This window comes from Mytilus galloprovincialis, chromosome 8, assembly GCF_965363235.1.
Source record: "Mytilus galloprovincialis chromosome 8, xbMytGall1.hap1.1, whole genome shotgun sequence".
Lineage (NCBI taxonomy): Eukaryota > Metazoa > Mollusca > Bivalvia > Mytilida > Mytilidae > Mytilus > Mytilus galloprovincialis.
Window position 1 is genome coordinate 19,054,409 of NC_134845.1, and position 21,887 is coordinate 19,076,295.

General features: G+C 31.0%; 2 protein-coding genes across 2 annotated transcripts in view; one reads left to right on the forward strand and one right to left on the reverse strand.

Annotated features, from left to right (window-relative positions):
- Positions 1 to 19,845, forward strand: part of LOC143085253 (uncharacterized) — a 52,652-nt gene extending 32,807 nt beyond the window's left edge. Inside the window, exons 2-3 of the transcript XR_012981284.1 lie at positions 13,671 to 13,733; positions 17,765 to 19,845. The gene's annotated coding sequence lies outside the window, so the exon portion shown is untranslated. The remainder of the gene's footprint in view (positions 1 to 13,670; positions 13,734 to 17,764) is intronic.
- Positions 147 to 6,916, reverse strand: LOC143085254 (bridge-like lipid transfer protein family member 1). Its single transcript, XM_076261498.1, has 7 exons — positions 6,790 to 6,916; positions 4,956 to 5,210; positions 4,472 to 4,642; positions 3,711 to 3,884; positions 2,990 to 3,118; positions 2,142 to 2,262; positions 147 to 1,133 (listed from the first exon to the last, which is right to left on the reverse strand). The coding sequence occupies exons 2-7, from the start codon at positions 5,161 to 5,163 to the stop codon at positions 923 to 925; spliced, it is 1,014 nt and encodes a 337-aa protein (XP_076117613.1). The 5' UTR covers positions 5,164 to 5,210; positions 6,790 to 6,916; the 3' UTR covers positions 147 to 922.
- Positions 19,846 to 21,887: the final 2,042 nt, after the last annotated feature.

Below are 21,887 nucleotides of genomic sequence, written 5' to 3' on the forward strand. Positions count from 1 at the left end.
ATCTAAGGTAATTCCATCAATCCTATAATGGTATTGCTTTAGAGTAAATTTTCATGTAAAAATTATATGTTAAACACTTTTGTTTTATCATCGTAATGCCAAACCCATTCAGCCTCTTGGTTTGAAATAAACACAACATTACATTTATCCACTGATAACAGAGACTTGACCTTTGCACCAATAATATTCCTATTGACTATTTGTAAAATCTTTACTGAGCACTTTTAAGAGAGAAAGAAGACACTGTGAAAGGAAGAACACACATACATACATGATTATTTAATGTAGATTTCTCTGTAAAACTGTACACATCATTAAAACAACTCAAAATAATCTGTATTTTAGAACAAATAAAAGTTACATGATTTGATAATTTCATATTTATAGAGTACATAGAATGTGTTACCAAAATAATACATTCATTTAAAATGTTGAGAATTCTTCGTGGATTTGAACCCTGATACTTATACATTGAGTATACTATATATTTTCTTTTGTTTGTCTTGACTAAATAAATAAACCAACTTTAATTATAATACTTTAGTTTTCCAATATATCTAATGTTTTAAACCTGCAACATTTACTAAACGTTAACTATTGTGAAAACGATATACATAAAATGATCAATATACAATAATGAATGTTATTGAAAACAAATATAATAAAATAAACTGATAAACAGCAAGGGTTAAAGAGACATGGAAATAACTATAGGAAAAAAATGCCATATTACAGATGAAACACAAACACGGTTTATTCACAGTCTGGAAATAACATAATTAAATATATATAAATATAGGTACACACTTTCATGACTAGTATAAATATACATATTATATTCCAAAAATCTAATGTAGTTTTCATTGTGCTCAATATTAATCTCTATATATTAATAAATTATAAAAGGGACATAATTCAATCACTAACTCTCTCCTTCTGTCTGTTCTTTAGGTTTCTCTCTTAATACTGTAATGAGATATTCGATAAGTATAGATAAGAATTTATCTAGTGGGTCCATGAATCCACGCTGCATCCATTTGGGTATAGTGACTCTAGCATGAGTAAATCCTAACTTCTGTAGCACATAATCCACACCAACAGGGTCTATTTCTTTACTGGCCCAATGGAGTAATCTAAAATAGGTAAATTGAAATAGTAAAGTCTTGCCAAATAGCCTTATTATGAAAAAAGCCCATATTAGAAGGTTGTATGGTCAATTTTTTGGAAAGCCATAAGTAGAAAATATTAGGATTTCAGCATGAATGTGCTGTCCATTATCATCCATAAGCAAGAATTTAGTTTCTTTTAGGAAAAAAAACTTTATTAAAACTCATTGAGGTTGAGATAGAAAGTATAACTATATTGGAATCTGCAACACTTGAACTACTTACCTCATAGAACAATCACTCTTGTATGGAAACATTTTCCTCTCATGTCAAAATTTTATTTGAACTTCTTGGTGGCCAGTTAAGTAGGAAAAATAGATAGAAGGAGTAATGTGTTGTGAGACTTATAATTATATTTCATTGCAGGAAAAAGTAATAAACTTTTTCAGAGTGCATTTCTGATCCATATTATAGGTTTTTAAAATATGTATTACTACACAATTAATAACAGTGCTTATCAAAAAGTCATTATTTTATAAGATTTAATCAGAACAATACTGACTTTGGGCAATTCTACAAAAAAAGGCATTAATATCAGTTTCTCAATCAAGAATTAAGTACTTATAAGTAGTTCTAAAGACTAGTTGACTCAAAGTATTGTAAAGGTGTAGGATTTTAAACTTTTCCCTGTATATTATATAACTGATGACCTAGTGTTTTAGAAATTAATTTCACATGAAATTATTGCAGTATACTTTACCCAGGAATCATAGTATTCCATTGCCAACAATGTAAGTAGCTATATATACTGTAAATTCAGAAAATATTGCGTGCATTTATTATTGCAATTTTACCATTTTAGACTTATGCGATTTTAATTCTTATGATTTTGGGGAAAATCCTGCTTAATTCATATTAAATATTTTAAAATGTGAGTTTAAATTTTTGCGTTTACAACTCTGTCGCAATTTTCAAAATAATAAAAACCTCACAATAATTTCAGAATTTACAGTACTCTCTTAATGAACTACCTACCTAGCAGTTGGTTCCAACTTCCAGAATTTACAGTTAAATTCTCTGCCATCTTCCTTCAATGCTGCTGTTGGGTCAGTCACTTTCTTCTTCTCTGTATCTGTCTTGTAAGACATTCTACCATCTGTACAACAAATACAAGATGTAGTGAAAGTGGCAAAATAAAATTAAAAAAAAATAAAATTTTAAACCTATTTTTTTTAATCTCTTAGGCCAAGTTCACTTGAAACTCTCAAGTTAACTTTATTTACTCTGCTTTCAACAATACAATTGTACTTGAACCACTCAACTTAACCCAGCATGCCCTGGTTCTAACCCTCACCGAGCCAGGGTTAAACTCGAGAAACTCTTGAATGACGTCAAACTAATGAGAATATTTTATTTTTTGTACTTGGTCAGGGCCTTACCCTTGAGTTACTTAGAGTTGTTCCGAATATCAACTCTGGTGCGTAAACGTGATAATCTATTAACTCTGAAGTCCATTGTAGAGTTTCAAGTGAACTCGGCCTTTTTTATCCCAGAGGTAACAAAGCAAATGCTATGAAAAAAGTAAACAACAAAAGTAGCAAACTTCAAGGAAAATTCAAAAATGAAAATCCTTTATCAAACAGCAAAATCAGAAGTTCAAACACATAAAACGTATGGAAAACTATTGTCGTATTCCTGACTTGGTACAGGCATTTCCTTATGTAGGAAATGATGGATTAAACCTAGTTTTACAGCATGCTAAAACTCTTACTTGTAAGAACCACTGCAAGTTGACAGAGGATAGGAATATTTTTTAAATGTATGCTCTTCATATGTGTGGTTTCATCATTATTCATAATGGAATAAAAATAGTAAATACTGACCTTTATCTTTCTCTTTGATGTACAATGAAATGAGGTCATGTAAGAAAAGGATGACCTCAGCATCCATAGCAACATAGATATGGTCTTCAAACTCTGTTACAAAGGTCACCTCAACTACTGGTCTCTCATCTGTAACATAAATATAATATTATCAAGTTTGACATGCAAGATTTTTTTTGAAAAAAAAATTCAACAAAAAGAACATACTTGGTAATATGACAAATATGGCATCAGAAATATACTTTTAACATTTTCTTTTCGTTGGTACTTTTATGCATACAGCTCTTTCTAACCAACTTTGAGACTAATTATTTTAACAGTTTTCTTACTTTGTTGATAGATTCATAAATATCCAAGTTTGACATCTTCATTGATGATTTGTATTTGTCTTTATTTTTCTACTCATGAAAGTTACAATTTATTAAGTGGTTTAGTGTATCTTCTACCACAATGCTTAAAACTCAATGTGTTTCTTAGTATTTATGTGAAATAAGCCCATGGTATCTTTTTCATACAATTGTGTACAAAGTGAAGAATCAATATCTCTGTTCCTGAGGGATGGGATCATTATCTTATAATTGGATTCTTAAAAAGTGGCAGGAAACAGTTATCTTCTGGGTTTGTTTTGTGTAACTTAGTTACTGTTTTACCAAAAAATCATCACTTTGAAACTGCAAGTATTATGCAAGAAGGTTATGCTATTCTACATGACTATATTTACCATCAGATTGAGGCTCATATTCTCCTTGTTTATGAATAGATTTGAGGCACATTTCTAATGACGGCAACACAAATATCATCTCTGTATCATGGAAGTAGTCCTGTGTACGTCGACGTCTGTGGTCCTTTGGACTCTCAACACCATACCTTTGCATGGTTGGAAAATTATCTAGATCTGGGAATAGAAAAATTAAAATATAATTCTCAACAAGCAGAATGATAAGTTATTTTTGAAATGCTCTGTAATAATGTATGAACAACTTTTAAAACTCTGTTGAAAATTGACTTGTAGATTTTTGGCACTCATGGCATTATCATGGCAGCCAAAATGAATGTTATGATTTGGTGGAGAAAAAGGAGAATCCAGAGAGAACCATTATCCTTCCAAAGGAAAACTGTCATTTCTGTACAATAAAGGAGACAATCCCACCTTGCCAAAAGCTGGTTCAGACATTTGAACTCAAAACCTTAATAATAACAGGTAAGTGAGCAATATAGATGAACTACGTAAAAGACTCAGTCATCAAGGCTGAACTCTTCTTGAAATATAGCAAGAAATCTAAATATGAATAGGAAATATAATACTATATTATTACATTTATAAATATATGCATACAACTGATAGAAACAGTACTGAATATTCACATTATATTTCTACAGATAACACATTCACTTACATTTTTAAAATGGGATTTTAAAGTGTTTTCTCTGGCTATAATATGTTCAATTTAAGGAATACAACATTTTGAACACAGCAATTACCTTTAATTTCTGAAGTGGCAAATGCATAATGGAACCATTCCTGTACACTGGTAAATGTTGGTGGCATTGTGTGACCTCTTCTTATCTTACAGACAGAAGCCATATTCTTTCCTAGAGTGTGTTGTGCTTCACGGCCAATATTTAATTTCAAATCTTGTACTATATGGAGATCTGAAGAAAAAATTGAAACCTGCATTTTTCAGTATAATCATTTTAATACTTCAATTATATTTGAATTTCGAGGATAAATATTTTTGAGATGTTGAAATAGGAACAATTTTTAAAACACCATATTCCTTTAACTTAATGACTACTTATCAACAGTTTTTTTTCTAAATTCTAAGAATAAATACTTGTTTTCCATTTCATCGTTAATAAGATATCATGAGTGGGCAAAAATAAAATTCCTCTGTTTATTCATCTTTCAGTTCATCAACAACAAAAGATACTTTTTTTAAAATATATTTCTATTCTATGAACTAACCTCCATCCTGTGTTTTTTTAGCTTCTGTAGCAAACACAATAAAAGCTTCATTCAAACAGAACAGTGCCCATGATTTTGATCTGAAGTTGATACCATGGAAACAAGCCAAGGTCATGTTGTTGCCATGTAAACTAATGTTGCCACCTAAGATGGTACCTTCTTTAGGAATCATGGAGGGTAACATGGAGAATTTACAATCTGCTATCATCTCAAACGCCTTCTGCCAATGTCAGTGATATTTAATGTCCCATAAATCTGAAATAAATTTAAATGTCTTGTTTGGTTAGTGAATAATATTGGTGTTCACTGAAAACAAACAACAATCAAAGAGTGCTACAATTGTGCTCATGATACATGGTCTCACACAAAAAAAATCTATAAACTAAACAAGAGTGCACACACTGAAATGTCTCACCTTCTATACTAATCATTGATATTATGTTGATAGTCCTAAGTATAAAGCTAAGCTTTATTACAACTTTCACATAAACTTAACATTAACCAAGATAACTAAACAAAGACCATTGAACCTTGAAAATGAGGTCAAGGTCAGATGAACCAAGCCAGGCAGACATGTACAGCTAACAATGCTTCTATACAACATATATAGTTGACCCATTACTTATAGTTTAAGAAAAATAGACCAAAACACAAAAACTTAACACTGTGCAATGAACCGTGAAAATGAGGTCACAGTCAAATAAAACCTGCGCAACTGACATAAAGATCATAAAATATTTCCATACACCAAATATAGTTGACCTATGGCATACAGTATTAGATAAAAAGACCGAAACTCAAAAACTTAACTTTGCATGACCACTGAACCATGAAAATGAGGTCAAGGTCATATGACATCTGCCCGCTAGACATGTACACCTTACAATCATACCATGCAACAAATATAGTAGACCTATTGCATATAGTATGAGAAAAATAGACCAAAACACAAAAATTTAACTATAACCACTGAACCATGAAAATGAGGTCAAGGTCAGATGACACCTGCCAGTTGGATATGTACACCTTACAGTCCTTCCATACACAGAATATACTAGCCCTATTGCTTATAATATCTGAGATATGGACTTGACCACCAAAACTTAACCTTGTTCACTGATCCATGAAATGAGGTCGAGGTCAAGTGAAAACTGTCTGACAGACATGAGGACCTTGGAAACTTCGTAACATGAAGCACCTATATACAAAGTATGAAGCATCCTGGTCTTCCACCTTCTAAAATATAAAGCTTTTAAGAAGTGAGCTAACACCGCAGCCGCCGCCGCCGGATCACTATCCCTTTGTCCAGCTTTCTGCAACAAAAGTTGCAGGCTCGACAAAAATTCCATGCTGTAGTAATTTAAGTTAAAATTTCTAAAATAAAACTTACTTGAAATAAAAAAAAAAAATTGTCCTAAGAAATGAAATAACTGTGAAGAAGGCATCTGCATAGATACTATTAGTTCCCGTTTATAAACTATGAAATTATTAAGAAACAGAAGGTTCCACTTCCATCAGGCAAAGATGACCTTTAAATAATTTTCAATGTTGTGTCTTGTGTACTATTATTTGTGTTTGTCTTTTTATTTTTTAGTCATGGCATCAGTTTATTTTCATTCTGGTATCTTTCGCTCCTCTTTTTTGCTATTCCTTTTTAGAAGTCCTTTTTGGTCATAAAGCTAACATTGCAGCATATCTAGCATCTTTAGCTTTAAAATGTTTAGGTTTGTGCCTTCCTGATAGAAGCAAATCTAGAATAGCCGTTTTGAAGCACCAAATTTGTTAAGTCTTTCTTTCATTCAAATTATTTTTAAATGCAAGACTACTTTCTTACATTCATCTTCATCATTTTGTTTCTGTCTATCAAGAGACCTCTTTGTTCCTATTGGTCCAATAGCTGACAAGGCCCGCCTACTGCTATTGAACTGCATAGTTATGAATTCCTCTATCTTTGCCACCATCTTAAAGATATCAGGAGTTGTAGATCTTGATATCATTGTGTGAAACTGGTCCCAACCAAGTTCTCCATGTGCAAACATTAAACCAGGTCTAAAACATACAAAATATTAGTAGTTAATTCATATGCCATTATTTGAATACTATCATTAAATCAACAAACAAAGGGTTTATATTTCTTTTGTGAAAATATCTGTGAAGTTTTTATCATATCTAAGATGATAAATGAAGAAGAATTAGCCATAGCGAATCATCCAAATGTAATTTTATATGTCCTGCTAAAAACAACGGTCCTGGGCGCATTTTAGTAGGACCCAAAAACAACAACTTTTTTTATTCAACACATTTTTTAGAGTCTTTTTCATTGTTTGTGTTAAACTGTTGAGATAAAATCAACCCAACAACAAAAACAAAAAAGCGTATTTAAGCATTGACACTCATATCACATTTTATACTTATATTTGGAAATTGTCATATATTTTGAGCTTTGTCCATTATTTTGGTAAAAAGATTTTGTTGCAATACTGTCTTACTTGATTTCAATCCCATACCTTTATCAAACTGCTGTCACTAAACCACAAGTTTCACACTCATTCTTATCAACTTTCTATTTTAGCATTCTTTATTTCACCAGTACGTAAAACAGTAAATTCTCCATCTTTTTGCTACTGATACATTTCTTACCTAGTGGTAGCCAGGGGACCGTCACTTTCACTTTTGTCTTCTACATGCCATTCATCCTTGATTTCAATGTCTAGTTTACTTAGTCTTGTCATCAGTACACTGGTACCCATATAATCCATACGACACTCTATAGCAAACAGTGACAGGCCTAATCTATGACTGGGTTCCTTTCCAATTATTGGATCTTCATTTACTTCAACTGGAATAGACAATACTATAATTGTAAATTATGTAAAGCTGACAAATGTTTTTTTTTCTTTTTAACCAACTATATTAAACTTTATTGCACTAATAGTTGTTCTCTAAATCCCTTAGTGCTAAAACAATGATAGTAAGGTTCATTCCTGTAGTTTACATTGCATTTTAAACCAGGGGATTTAGTTATCAAAAGTTTTATATGTTTATATATTCTGTTATTTGCATTTTACAAGTTTCTACAAATTTTTTTAGTAAAACATTTAAAATCAACACAAAAATAAACAAATTTGTGTTTACTTTATGTTTAGATTTTTTATCCATAGTTTCAAAACCAAAGATTGTATGTGCTATTTCTGGAGAGAGAAAAAAATGTTCTTTTGTAAACCGACTACAAACTTCTAAAACAAAAACAACCAGATGCTCTGCAGGGCTCAGCTTTATACGACCCCAGAGGTCGAACCCTGAACAGTTGGGGCAAGTATGGACACAACATTTAAGCTTGATACAGCTCTGAATTTGGATTGTGATTAAATAGTTGACACAACATAGGTTTCTGACACAGAATGAATGTGGTCTAAGAACTTAAACTTAAAAACTTAAAAATTTTAAATTGGACATTTACCTATTATGGTCAATATCCAAATGCCTAACATGAACCAGAAGTCCCAAGGTGGCTATCAAAATTATTCATTGAACAGGACCCTATGTATTTACTATGATTTTCAATGCGTTCCAATGGGCAAATAATTGGGTCCCCGTTCCTGTCAGAGAGCATGTTTTGAACACTTCAATCTGCAATTGTAAGCTTAATTTTGAAGTTTCATGGATGATATTTGGCTACAGGCTTCAAAATTCAATAAGGAAAACAATGGTGTAATTATTTTTAAAATTTGAATTAAACTTTTTAAATTCATGAAATTTAAAAAAAGTTTGTTTTTCAATTTAAAGTTTAAAAGGGGGTCACAGAAAGGTCATTTTGTCTGGAATATGTATTCATACACTTGCAAGTTAAAATGGAGGGATTTTTGAAAAATATAAGCAAACAGTATTAGAAAGAGCCACAGGGCAAGACATAATAAATGTGTTATATGGGATCAGGGACAGTGAAAGATTGAAAATATGGGCTTATTTCTTTCCAGTATCTTATTTCTGTGACCTGGGAAAAGAAAAGAACCCATAGTTTCAGTTTTAGGTTTTTTAATAAGTTTTTGATAAATTGTGACTATTAAATAAATCATTTTAGTGCCACCGTTCAGTTATGAAAGTTGTTTGCGAATCCAGCTCACATTTATTTAGAGCTGCATCACACAAATAACTACATTATATTGAGTAAACTCAGAAACACTTGCCAGGGGCTCTCTAATTTTACATTTTTCGGAAGATATTTAATATAGCTTATAAAAGCAATTTAAAGTAAATGAACATCAATTTTAGACTTCCTTTTAAAGATTTTGATGGTCCTTAAAAGGATCTTTAATTTTGTCTGTATCTATTTCAGCAGTAAATGAATGGAGCTATATCTTCCTTGTATAACCAGCCTAGTAGTCAGCACTTCGGTGTTGACATGAAAATCAATTATATGGTCATTTTTATAAATTTCCTGTTTACAAAAGTGTGAATTTTTTTAAATACTAAGGATTTTCTTATCTCAGACATAGATTACCTAAGCCTTATTTGGCATAATTCCTTGGAATGTTTGGTTCTCAATGCTCTTCAACTTTGTACTTGTTTGGCTTTATAAGTATTTTGATCTGAGTGTCAATGATGAGTCATATGTAATCGAAACGCGCGTCTGGCGTATTAAATTATAAGTCTGGCACCTTTGATAACTATTCGCTATATACAAGAACATAATGTCTTTATACAAACAAAATATGAATATGTTGTACGCATCTTTCCCTTTAAACTATAAATAATGGATACACAAGATATAATTAGGATTTCTTATATCTTGACTAACATAAACAAAAATATAATAACGGTCGCTAGTTGAAAAAACTGTACGACAAAAGAGATTATGACCTTTGTATGTCTATGTAGCATATTTCCTAGTAGAAACGATATTCCGTTATTATGATCGAATGAAATTTACCACCGATAATGTTTTTACCTTGCACTGAATCTGATTATCATTTAGTTTCGTTGGATTCGGGTTGCTCAGTTTTGAGTTTTCTATACATATGTTTTTTATACTGTTGTTTATGTTTAATCGATTGTTTTCATGGCGTTGTAATGCCAATAAATTTCTAATGTTTTAGCTCCAATATCATTGTCACTGTATGCACTTATAAAGTAGGATGGATGTTTTTCCATCAGATAACAGTGTACGATTATTTTATCTGCTAGTTAATATTATTTTTAATCACTTTTTTCTTAGAAAATCTGCAAATTATTTGAGGACAAAAATATCAATGTTCCTGTTCTCTTTTCAAGATATTAAAATTATATAAATGTTTATACAAAACAATGCTGTATTCTTGGTTAACCAAACGTTTCTTCAATTCATTATTTAAAATTATTGAATATCTATAAGCAAACAAACATTGTTTAAGAGTTTTCAAAGCAAAAAATAACTAATCTGGGAACTATGTGAATCAGAAAATTTGAAACTAAAGTCAGCAAGATAATTAAATTCCGCTTCTTACCATGTTTTCCTTAATTTTTTATAAATCTGGCTTCAAACATGAATTTCTCACAAAAAATAACAAAGCTTGATGTTTGTTCAACTATATAAATGACTGTTGATCACATCCATTCCAATTGTATTTGAAATAAAAGGTAACAAAAACACAGACGTCTATATTAAATTTTGACTTGCATAACAAAGATCAGTTCTTAATGAACGATACAAAAGGGGCAATTTCAATTTCCTCATTGTGAACTTTTTACTTCTCACTTGTAAGATTAAAGATGAACATGCATTATGACTATATATACTAGGATATATTTAATCATTTGCGCATCCTAGTAATATCTTTTCCTTGACAGAGGAAGATAGGGTATTAGCTGATCACGAAGAAGTTATTGAACAAAGGGTTCGAATTGATAAAGTCATTCCTTTGAAAGATTTAAGAATGCCAGAATTATTTGAATCACCATTAAGTGCCAGAAGAAAACATTGTTCCATTTGTCACAGTCATCATACTATTATCGATTTTGTCTTCGCCGAATGTGACGTATCAGTGAACTGTTGCTTGCAATCAATAACTATAAGGGTGACCTTAGTGGAGATGCGACTGCTAATCGATCACGGATTGGGGTCGCTTACATGCATTTATACCAACAAATTATCTATTTATAAGAGGCCACTAGACACTTATTAAATTGGAATGTTCTCCCGTCTATAAGAAAATCTATTGAGGTAAAATATCTCTTTGATTGTCCTCATTTCATATATACAAGGAAGAGTTTCCGTTTTTGTTAACTTTTTTTTTAAATGTTTATTTGACTATGGTATATATAACTCATGAAAATTACCAATTTTAAAGCGAATATGTATCTAAATGAGTATTCATGAAAGAGTCAAATGTATGTACCTGTTCAAAACTGTGTCCCATTCTGGAAGGACGCTAAATAAATGTGGCCCTGTGTTCAGCCTTTAATGTCTTTCTTTTTCCGAGATGTGTGTCCTGTTACGGTCTTTGTTTATTGAAATCCGTGTTTTTTCTATCATTGTATAAAAAAAGTCATATGACACATATATATTTGTCATTTCTTTTGATGAGTTCCTTGCTTATATGAAGACCCCGCAAAAAGGATTAGAACGTAGTATGTAACTTTATTTCGCACCCTGACAAGCAACTATTTTGACACTTATTTTTTACTTCTCACTTGTAATATTAAAGATGAACATGCATTATGACTATATAAACTTGGATATATGTAACCATTTGCGCATCATGGTAATATCTTTTCCTTGACAGAGGAAGATAGGGCATTAGCGTGTTAGCGTATAGGGAGCTACGCGCCTGGTTGTGATAGATCTACATTTTAATTCGATTGTTGTCTATCATGGAATTTCATGCATTTCCCTTTCGCGCAGGAATTAAATCCATAACTAAGGCAAGCACATTTCATGGCAGGCATTTTACTTAACTATTTTATATTATATATTATCGTTTTTACATATTTGTTAGCCCTTTCTAATTTTTAATGTGTGTTCTCTCAAATGAGATGTCAATGCACAACAATTATTTCTTTAATAATCCAATGATCACAATAATGATAACATGTGTTTAGTTCTTTCACAATTTTAAAATGTAGTCAGAGATTAGATCACCTTTACTATGTTCGACTGTCAACAAATAATTATCCTTCCAGAAAGTAAACAAACTAGTAGGTAAATTTCAATAAAATAAGTCAAAGTCAAAGATTCTACTGATTTGAAATGCAAATTCTGGAAACCAACATTAATCATGACAATCAAAAATATGAACATAAAATGATAGCATATATGTAAATCATATCAGATTCAATACAAAACAATAAAAAGGGTTAAACAAAGATATATTGAATTGTGTATTTTATCATTTTTATTTCCTTCAATCTATTTGACTTAATTCGTCATGTTAGCATGATTAAGACCGTTTTCCGAAAATCAAATATGTCATCTATAAATAGAAATCACTTTGATATTGCACTATTATGTAGTTAACGGTAACGATTGTGTATTGAATATTAACATGTGCACTTATACCTTAATATTTCAAGATTGCATTTGAATTATTCATTCTACTTTCATAATATAGGTGAGTCGATTTAATTTTAAAATGCATACAAAAAGTTTTGTAGTTTATCAAAGAACCTATATAGACTCTACATACAAATCCATGTTTTATCTAATAACATGAATAACTGTGATAGTGAAAGCCTCGGATTTTTGAAATTCTAAGAAACGAAAGTAAAAGTAAAAGCATTTAATTTCAATTGAAAAACTATTCTGTTTGCAAAATTTTATTTAAAAAAACATTGACGATCAATGAAGGTGATAAACAAAGCAAAATATTATATTTTTTTTAAACTGCACTGATTCCCATAGTAAACACACCTAATATAATCATATTCAAAACAGTGTGGCTGTGACCATTGATTGACACGACCTAAATTATCCCATTGACTGGAGCAGATTATGTGGACGTTTGTCGGTAACGATCACTGCTCACTATATACTTGTTAAAGACACTTAAACTGTGGGTCACCCAAGGTTCTCAACACCTAAATAAAGTAATTTGAAAAACTAATCAGGAATAACACGATGTTTTGATTTATATCAATAATAGAAATCAAAACAGAAAGGTTATTCCTTATTAATTTTTCGAATTATTTTATTATTAAAGGCGTTGAGAACCTTTAGTGGCCCCACAGTTAAATTATATAATAAGTAAGAAGTGAACAGTGGTCGCTACAGACAAACGTTCACCTAATCTGTCCCAGTCAATGGGATACTTTATGTCGTCAATCAATGGCCACAGCCCCACTGTTTTGAATATGATTCTATGATATCCTCGAACTGCTGGATATTTTGATTGACAACATGTATGTTGTGTTAGTGGACAAAAAAGTTAACTTACAAAAATACCAAACTCAAAGGGAATTCCGTTATAGAATGTCAACACAAAGCTCAAAAATATCAAATGAATGGAAAACAACTGTCACATTCCTGACCTGGTACAGCTTTGTTTTTATGTAGAGAGTGGTGGATTAAATTTCAGGTGACTTTCGGTATTCCAATGGTTACTAATAGTGAACCACTATTGGCCGACTTGATTTTGCAGAATTAAAACAAAAGCTTCTCGAAGACAACAAGAAAAATCCTTATTCTTTTATTTTTTTTCAATTCATGTTCTTTGAATAAATTTTTTGTACACTTTGTTTCAGAAAAATGTATGTGAAAGTTTTCTTTCACATTATTGCAGTTTTCATCATTACTCCAATATACAGGTAAGGTATAAATTTCTTATTTTGCAGATATTCTTTTTAATTTTTAGATAACGCAAAATTTAAAATTATAATTGTTACATTTGACTTCTACAGTAAAGAAATTTGAAATATTCAAACGCGTTAAAAGGACTATAATTGAAAATTGAATAAACTCACACACGTAATATAATAAGCACATCAATGCACTCTAGAAGAAATGTATGTAATCATTTTTCTTAACGCTTACAATTTTAACAATATTGGTCATAAGCTTCTATTTACAATCAAATTCACAGTTGACATGTTGTTACTAAGGAGTAATCCCCCCATATTGACTCTTTTTTTTGTAATTATTTAATTTTTGATGATGAAACATGTGAAATTACATACTACAGTATTCGATACACATTTTAAAAATAAAGTAATACTTGATAAATCAATTAAGTCATATGGATATAATAAGATATATATATATATATATATATATATAAATATTACAAAAAGATTTTGTTAATTAATCAATAAATTAAATAAAAGCTGCTTCTAACATATGCCATTTCTGATCCATTTTTACTTTTTGTACAGGGGTTAAGAAACAAACAGAGTATTTTTCTATATTAATCCAATATTTTAAATATTCTACCCCACCATATTTTGTGGGGGATATGTTTTACATCTACATTTGTATATATAGTATTTGAATTACAACAAAATATCGTTAACTGTTTTACTGTTAACAAAATCCTCAGACACACCTAACATAACTTCTTTTGCACTGAAAGGCAGGAGAATGCCATAATTTTTAATCAAATCTATAACGGATAGCCAGAAGTTTTGCGATACATTACATTCCCAAAAAATGTGAAAAATATTTTCTTTAAATTCTGAACAAAAAGTACAAAGTTCAGTTTCTTTTAATTTACATTTCAATAAAAATGAATTACATGGTAGAATCCTATGAACAATCTTAAATTGAAAGTTTTGCAAAAAAGAGTTTCTGGTTATAATGAAGGGCATGGAATAAATAGCATTCCAATCCTCAATCTGCATATTTAAATCTCTTTCCCATTTTTCACGGGAAGATAAAGATAATACTTTATTATCCTCCAAAAATAATGTATAGAAAAATTTACAAGATTTTGGTTCCTTTTTAACTTTATCTATTAATTTATTTTCAATAATTTCCAGTTTTGAACTACCTTCTATTATACTTTTCCATCTATTTGAAATCGCACTTAAAATACTATAAAATTCTACAAAATTAGTACTGATATCATACTTATTTTTAAATTCATCATATGAGAATAATGTATTATTATCTGACATCAGATCATTAATGAAGAATATACTACTTGTAACATATTTGAACCTCAAAATCATCTTGCCATCCATTTTGATGTTCGGATTCAGCCATATGGACTGGGTCAAAATTTCAGTATTGTTTTCAGCTTGAAGCTTATTTTTTAACTTGGAAAAATTTACCAGGATATCATGCCAAAATGGATTTACTTTTTCTGCTAAATAAAGTAAACCTTCTTGACTTAAGTGTAAAATCTTGTCCCCCCCCCCAAATTTTTGTATATAACTTAGTAGCAAGACTTTCCAAGGAGAGTAATTTTGGGGATCTAATAATTTATACAGCCAAGACATTTTTACACTATAGCAAAAATAATAAATATTAGGCATCTTAAAACCACCATCACAGTGTTCGGACATTATCACTGCCCTTTTCACTTTATCAGGTTTTCCTTTCAATAAGAAGTTAAAAAATATATTCTGAATCTCCTTCAAAACCCCTTCTGGGGGGTTAGGAAGGACAGTCAGAACTTGAACCAAAATGGGAAGTGCTAAAGTCTTAATAACGACAACCCTCCCAATATATGTTAGTTCTCCATAAGCCCAAGTATTGACTTGTTGAAATCAATAATTGCCCAATTTATGCTTAAGAATCGAAATGAAACAACTACTGTATCTCATATTTCATTTAAATGAGATGTTATCAGTTCTAGTTAAAGAGTACATGTAACTGAATCACCCTCAGCTTTAGAGTTTACATTAGTATCACGTCATGTTCTGTCACGCTACTGCTGTGAAATCATTTATGATATTTCTAGGAAAAGTATGTGTCATATATTTTTTCAAGCTTTATGATATTTTTTTTATAATGCATAACCATATGAATAACTGCTCTGTACTTTTCTAAATTTCAATTGATCCAATGCTTGCAGATCGCACATGAATAGATCAAAATTACATCGACATAATGTTTTCATGGGTTATTGCAAAATGAAGTTTCGGCAACATGTTTTTATTTACTTGTAAACCAAAGGAAATAACTGTAAGGGACCAATCCTATTTAAGTATTTCAGTTTAAGAGATGTATAAATCGTATACTAATTATCACTTTATAAATATCGTGTGTCTGAGGCGGTTTTCTATGATCACCTTCACCAGAAATGCTAAAACCTTATCATAAATATCAATGCCGATACGCACTGATACGCATGTGGTTAGATTTTAACGCATACGAATAATAAAAACCAGACAATTACATTTGATTGTTTGTTTGTGTTCAACGCCAATATTAGCAACCTAAGCTTTATCACAGTCGTAGCCGGACAGAACCCTCGACATTCGATAGCAGAGCGAGCAATCTGTGTTATTAAATAATGGAATTGAATACACATAGCCACGATCCAGGTTTTCATGCGTAAGGTTCAGTCATGTCCAAACCAATCATGATGTCGATGTCGATGATGTCGACTTGATATCGAACCAATATCGATGAAAATATACAAACGTATAATAGCGAAATAGCTATTTTATTCTATGACAAAACCAATGGAAAACCCGATGTAGATATCGTTGATATTAGCAATGTCGACTATGATTTATAACAGTGACATATCAAGCTGAATAAATTGATAAAGACCGAAATGATATAGTACATTCCCTTGTTTAAAAGCAAAAAAAAAACGAAACTGATAACCGTTCTTTTCTTCATGAACGTAAATGGAATTTTGTATCGTGAATTAATATACGATCTTCATTTCTATCCTTTTCACATTCTAAGTGATTAAACAAAACAACCAAATCATGTACCATGTAGGGCATTAACAATCAATGAATATAAATTAAGAAAAAAACATGTTCAGAAAACATTATACAATCTTTAACAAAACAAAATAAAATTTAATATAGATATAAACAATATAGAAATAGAAGTATTTTTATCATTTTTAACTGATGAGTCTTACGATGACTAAACGGGCTTCTGCTGTACAAACGTATAAGCTTGGTATCTTTAATGTCTAGATACAGTATTATTGTGTAAACTTTTATTTATTGGGGTATAGCCAGTCTGCAAAAAGCACTTCAAGTTCCTATGTGTGCCGGATAAAGATTGGCAATGAATATATAGATAAAAGTCTAGATAGTTTACGAAGAGTTGTTACAATCAAAAACTTAGTTGAAAGTCTTATCCTGGATCAAACATAATGCCAATGATATGTATTCCCCGGCTTTAACTATCAAGCATTCCAGGTTATACATTTGGTTACGTATGTCAACAAATTGCGAACTGTACAACACATTTTGTTCAAATGGTTTATATGGTGTTTTCGATAACAAAATGGTAGTCTTATTTGATAAAGAAGATGTTCATGTCGTTCTCGTGTGTTCCTGTGAACTGATTAACGAATTATTTTATATTATAGATATTCATTTATAATGAAAACAAATGAGATCAGGATATCCAATTGATGTACATTTAATTCTCTTTTTTTCCAAACGCATTCATTTTAAGGGTGATTGGCCATTAAAAGTTATGTGAGGTATTGCAATCACATAGCACACCCTGTCTATGTCAGCATTGAAGTTCCATCATATTAACTTTTTTTTAAATATTTTTAATGAATGAAGAATTTATTTTATTGATATGGCTATCGTTGAGGAAAAAGTTGCGTTTTGTATTGCATTGTATTTTGAATAGGTGAAATTGTTTATGGCTGTTTAATATAATTAATTATTTAAACATGTTATAATGGTTATAGGATTTACGGGAGTTTTCCATCGAAAGCAGATACATGCGATAAAAAAGATATAAGAAAACAAGCCAAGGAAATAGCAGAAAATGAGATTACACCTTACTCAAACTTGGACATCCTACTGACATCAGCACCTACATCTATTGCATTAATTGGTAACCTTATGTCGCTACAGAAAGTGATTTCACATTACTTGAAAATGCTCCTAAAGACGGTTTTAAGTATTTGAAATATCCTAATTCCTTTAGAGCATCGTTGGTTCAATTAAGTAATCTAGGATCAGATGCTTTTAATGACGCCCATATCAATATGGATAGCATAAGGTTACACACTTCTAACCTTGACAGTCACGTTCAGACATTACTTAAAATAATGGATGTTGGAACGAATGACGAAGTTGAATTGCTTGTCCCTATGACATTGAAGAAAATAGAACAAGTTGCAGATGAATGTGTCGAACTTTCGGAAAATACCGAAAGCAGCTTTGATTTATTCATGAAGACAACCAACGAACTGAATGAATCAAGCACAATTGCTAAAGGAGTATATGAAGAAAAGTATAGGGATACCGAAACGGCGATCAAATCAAGTGAAATAGAGCAGGAAAGCTCAATGTCAGAAAGGGAAAAAATGAAAAAAGAGATAGAGGATATGAAGAGAGAAATTAAAGACATGCAAAATGATTTCGAAGAAGCATTGGGTGAAATGCCATCTAGTATGAAAGTGCTTGGGTTATCTCTTGTTGATGGATTTATGGGTGTAGCCAAAACAATTATTCGTGGCCCTTGGACAAGAGAAGAAGCAGAAACACCAGAAGATCCAGCAAACAAACGAGCCTACAGATTTGCTACGGAAATAAATAGACATGTGCATACATTAGTAGATGTCGCGACATCTCGCCTTGGTATAGGGGATAAAACACTGAACTGGAACGAAATTGAGTCGGTGCACTCTGCAAAGGAGAGTCTTAAATTAAGTCTAAGAAACATGAAGAGAGATGAAATGCCAACCGAAGTTCATAGGAGAGCCATACAAATTTGTGAAGATTCGATACGACTGTGTGAGCAACTGATAGCGATACACAAAGATTTTCAACTAAATGATGACAGAATAAAAGCATTGATAATGGAAGTAGAAGATACATTACTTATTTCAGAACGATTTGTTACTGAAGCAGATTCTTTTTTATTTAGCAGAAGTCCTCGTATGAGTTCGCACACATCAATGTTTAGTTCTAGTTTAGTGCATAACGAATTAATAAAAGCTCACATTAAAGTCGATTCTACACAAGATATGTTGCAAGGTTCAAGAAAAAAACAGGAAGAAATGTTTCAAAGTCTTAGAAGAAATAATGCTCGAATGGAAGATACCCTAAAAGACTTAGCTAAATTTAAAGTAGAAAAGGTCGACTTTGAAGAAATCAGAAAAACTTTAATGAAAGGTATTGAAGCCATACAAAATGTTCGTGAAGAATGGGGTAAAATGGTGAGATTTTTTAAATCGATATCAAAAATGATGAAAATGAAATTTCGTGTAAATCTTAATACCTTGATCGAACATTCAAATATAGGTGCAAAACTGAAATTGAAGAATGATGTTTTGCCTGCTTTAACATGTTTAACGCGTGAACTTGTTCATGAAAGTGTATTAAAAGTAAGTACAATATCGTATGCAGTTCATAAAATAGCATCAACTTACGTGGAATTATCGGAAAATCATTTACTTGATCAGATGAATGCATTATGCGGGCTTGCAGCTTTAGATCCCAAAACTGAACAAACAAACTTCAGTGAGAAGAGAGAACAGCTGAATGACAATTGCCAAACTGCCTTAAGCGAAATAAGCAAAATCGTTATGAAGAACAGACAGGCATGTCTTTCAAAGCTAGAGAGAAAACTAGTTGAACTAAGCTGTGACAAAAACTGAGTTCGTTTGAAGTGTTTTGTTGACGCTGAATTGTTTATAATGTTTATTACATGTTATAATATTCTTTTTGTCATTGTATATTTGTAAACTTTACTGGTGTGTTCATTGTTGGTAACATCTTTTTGGCATTGCAACGTAATAATACATCCCACTTTTGTGCTATTGTGGTAGTATTATTTTTAAATTCTAGGCCTCTATTTTTGCTTATGTGCTTTGTCTACATTCCATTTTGTTTTTTTCTTTGTTATATGTGATACCCTATTTTGGGACATTTTGAGATGTTTTGTTAGCTATAAAACAAACCAGGATTAATCATCGTTATCTCCTGTATAAAGTCTGGAAAGTAACAGAATTTTTTCCTTTCGCTTTATGTGTTTTAGCTCGAATTTACTCATAGTTTTGACTTGACTTTGTATAGAATCCAAAACATAACAATTTACATCACCGTTGCTGAATTATTAAAACCTTATCATGTTGATACTTTCTTAAGGGTTGAAATTGAAATAAACAGGAATTTCGTATTAAATTTTAAATATTTTTCGTGTTTAACTCACCCTTTTTCTCGGAAAACGCATGTACGATGTCGGTTATATGGCAGTTGTTTTCAATTGTTCCGATGATTCATAGCGTTTATTTTGGCAATGTTGTATGCTTCCCCTTGAATTTGTCTTGGAGTTTGGTATAATTGATATTTTTATAATAGAAAAGTAGACCCAATCGAAAACGAACTGACAAAACACGACCGTAAAATGAAAGAAACGGAGTATTGTTATTCTGAAAAAAAATTTGTTTCTAGACTTTCCAATGTGACACTGAAATATACAAAATCCATTAGAAAAACAGTAAGGCTAATAATGACTACTATATGACTGAAACATAGATAGATACAAAGGAGAAAATTAACAGTTGAATTGGCTCATCCAAGAACATGTCCCCTAGTGTATCTCGAATATTGTACTTCTTCATTATATAAATCGCTGCAAATAAAGTTTCTTACAGATTTTTCTAACGGAACATTTTATACTTTGCTATCCAGCATTAATTTATATAGTTATGATGTTGTTTTTGTAATTCTGATCGGATACTGTTAAATGTGTTATCGTTTGTAGTTGTAATTTCAATTTTTTATATTCTATTCATATGCAAAAGTAAAGATATTAGTCACCAAGTTCATTTACAACCTTTTAGTTTTGGGCAACTTAACGTATACCATTTATTTGTTTTATAGTTTGATTTAGAAGAAATACCGACATAGCTAATTAATACAATTTATTATCTAATTACTAACACAATTCTATTAAATTTTAATTGTTATACTAGTATGATACATCAAATAACATACTTACAAACTGATTTTGAACTATATCAAACTAACTTCTCTTTGTTCATTACTTTAGGATTATTTATCAAAAAGTAGTATTTTAATATTCAGCCCCATTCATCTATTTAGTCAGACGTCAGTCGCTACCTTGATATACCCTATCTTTTGTGAAATTTGTCGGGTAATTTATGACAAAAAGCGTTTGACGTCTTTAGCCGAACAGTTTTTTTCATTTTTACACAATTCAATTTACTGTGTGCTGGTTGATATTCTGGACGCCAGTCTTTGCTCCTTGTAATAAAATCTACATACCAAAAACAAATATGAAGCTTAGAAATGGAAAAATATTAAATACTAAACTCGTTTAAAGGGTATCTACACGTCTCAATCTTCAAAATCGCTTATCTAAAAATACTACCATCGCTAACATTTTTAACAATAAAAATCGTGGTTACCCTTCTATCGATAAGTGTCATGCCAAAAAATGACTTATATGTCCCCGTCTTTCCACTAACAGTACGGTAAGGTCAACGTTTAATGGTCGCACATTTTCTTTAAATTTTGAAACTGATATTACTTGAAAAACAAACAGTATTATTTATTTACCTACATAAAACAAACCGGGATGCGGTATTCAGTACGTAGGTGAAACTGGGCGATATTTATCTAAACGCACGCAAGAACACCTGCATCGTTTTAAAAGACCCAATAAATTCAAAAGTTTCATTTATCAACATCTTAAGAAGCACAATCATCCTATTAAATATTTAACAGTTTAACCTTTAGAAGTAGTAAATAAGCAGCCTGGTGAATTTCATTCAAAGTTTGTACGATCACGGAAAATAATTGAATTAAATTGGATTAAAAAATTACAGACAGTCT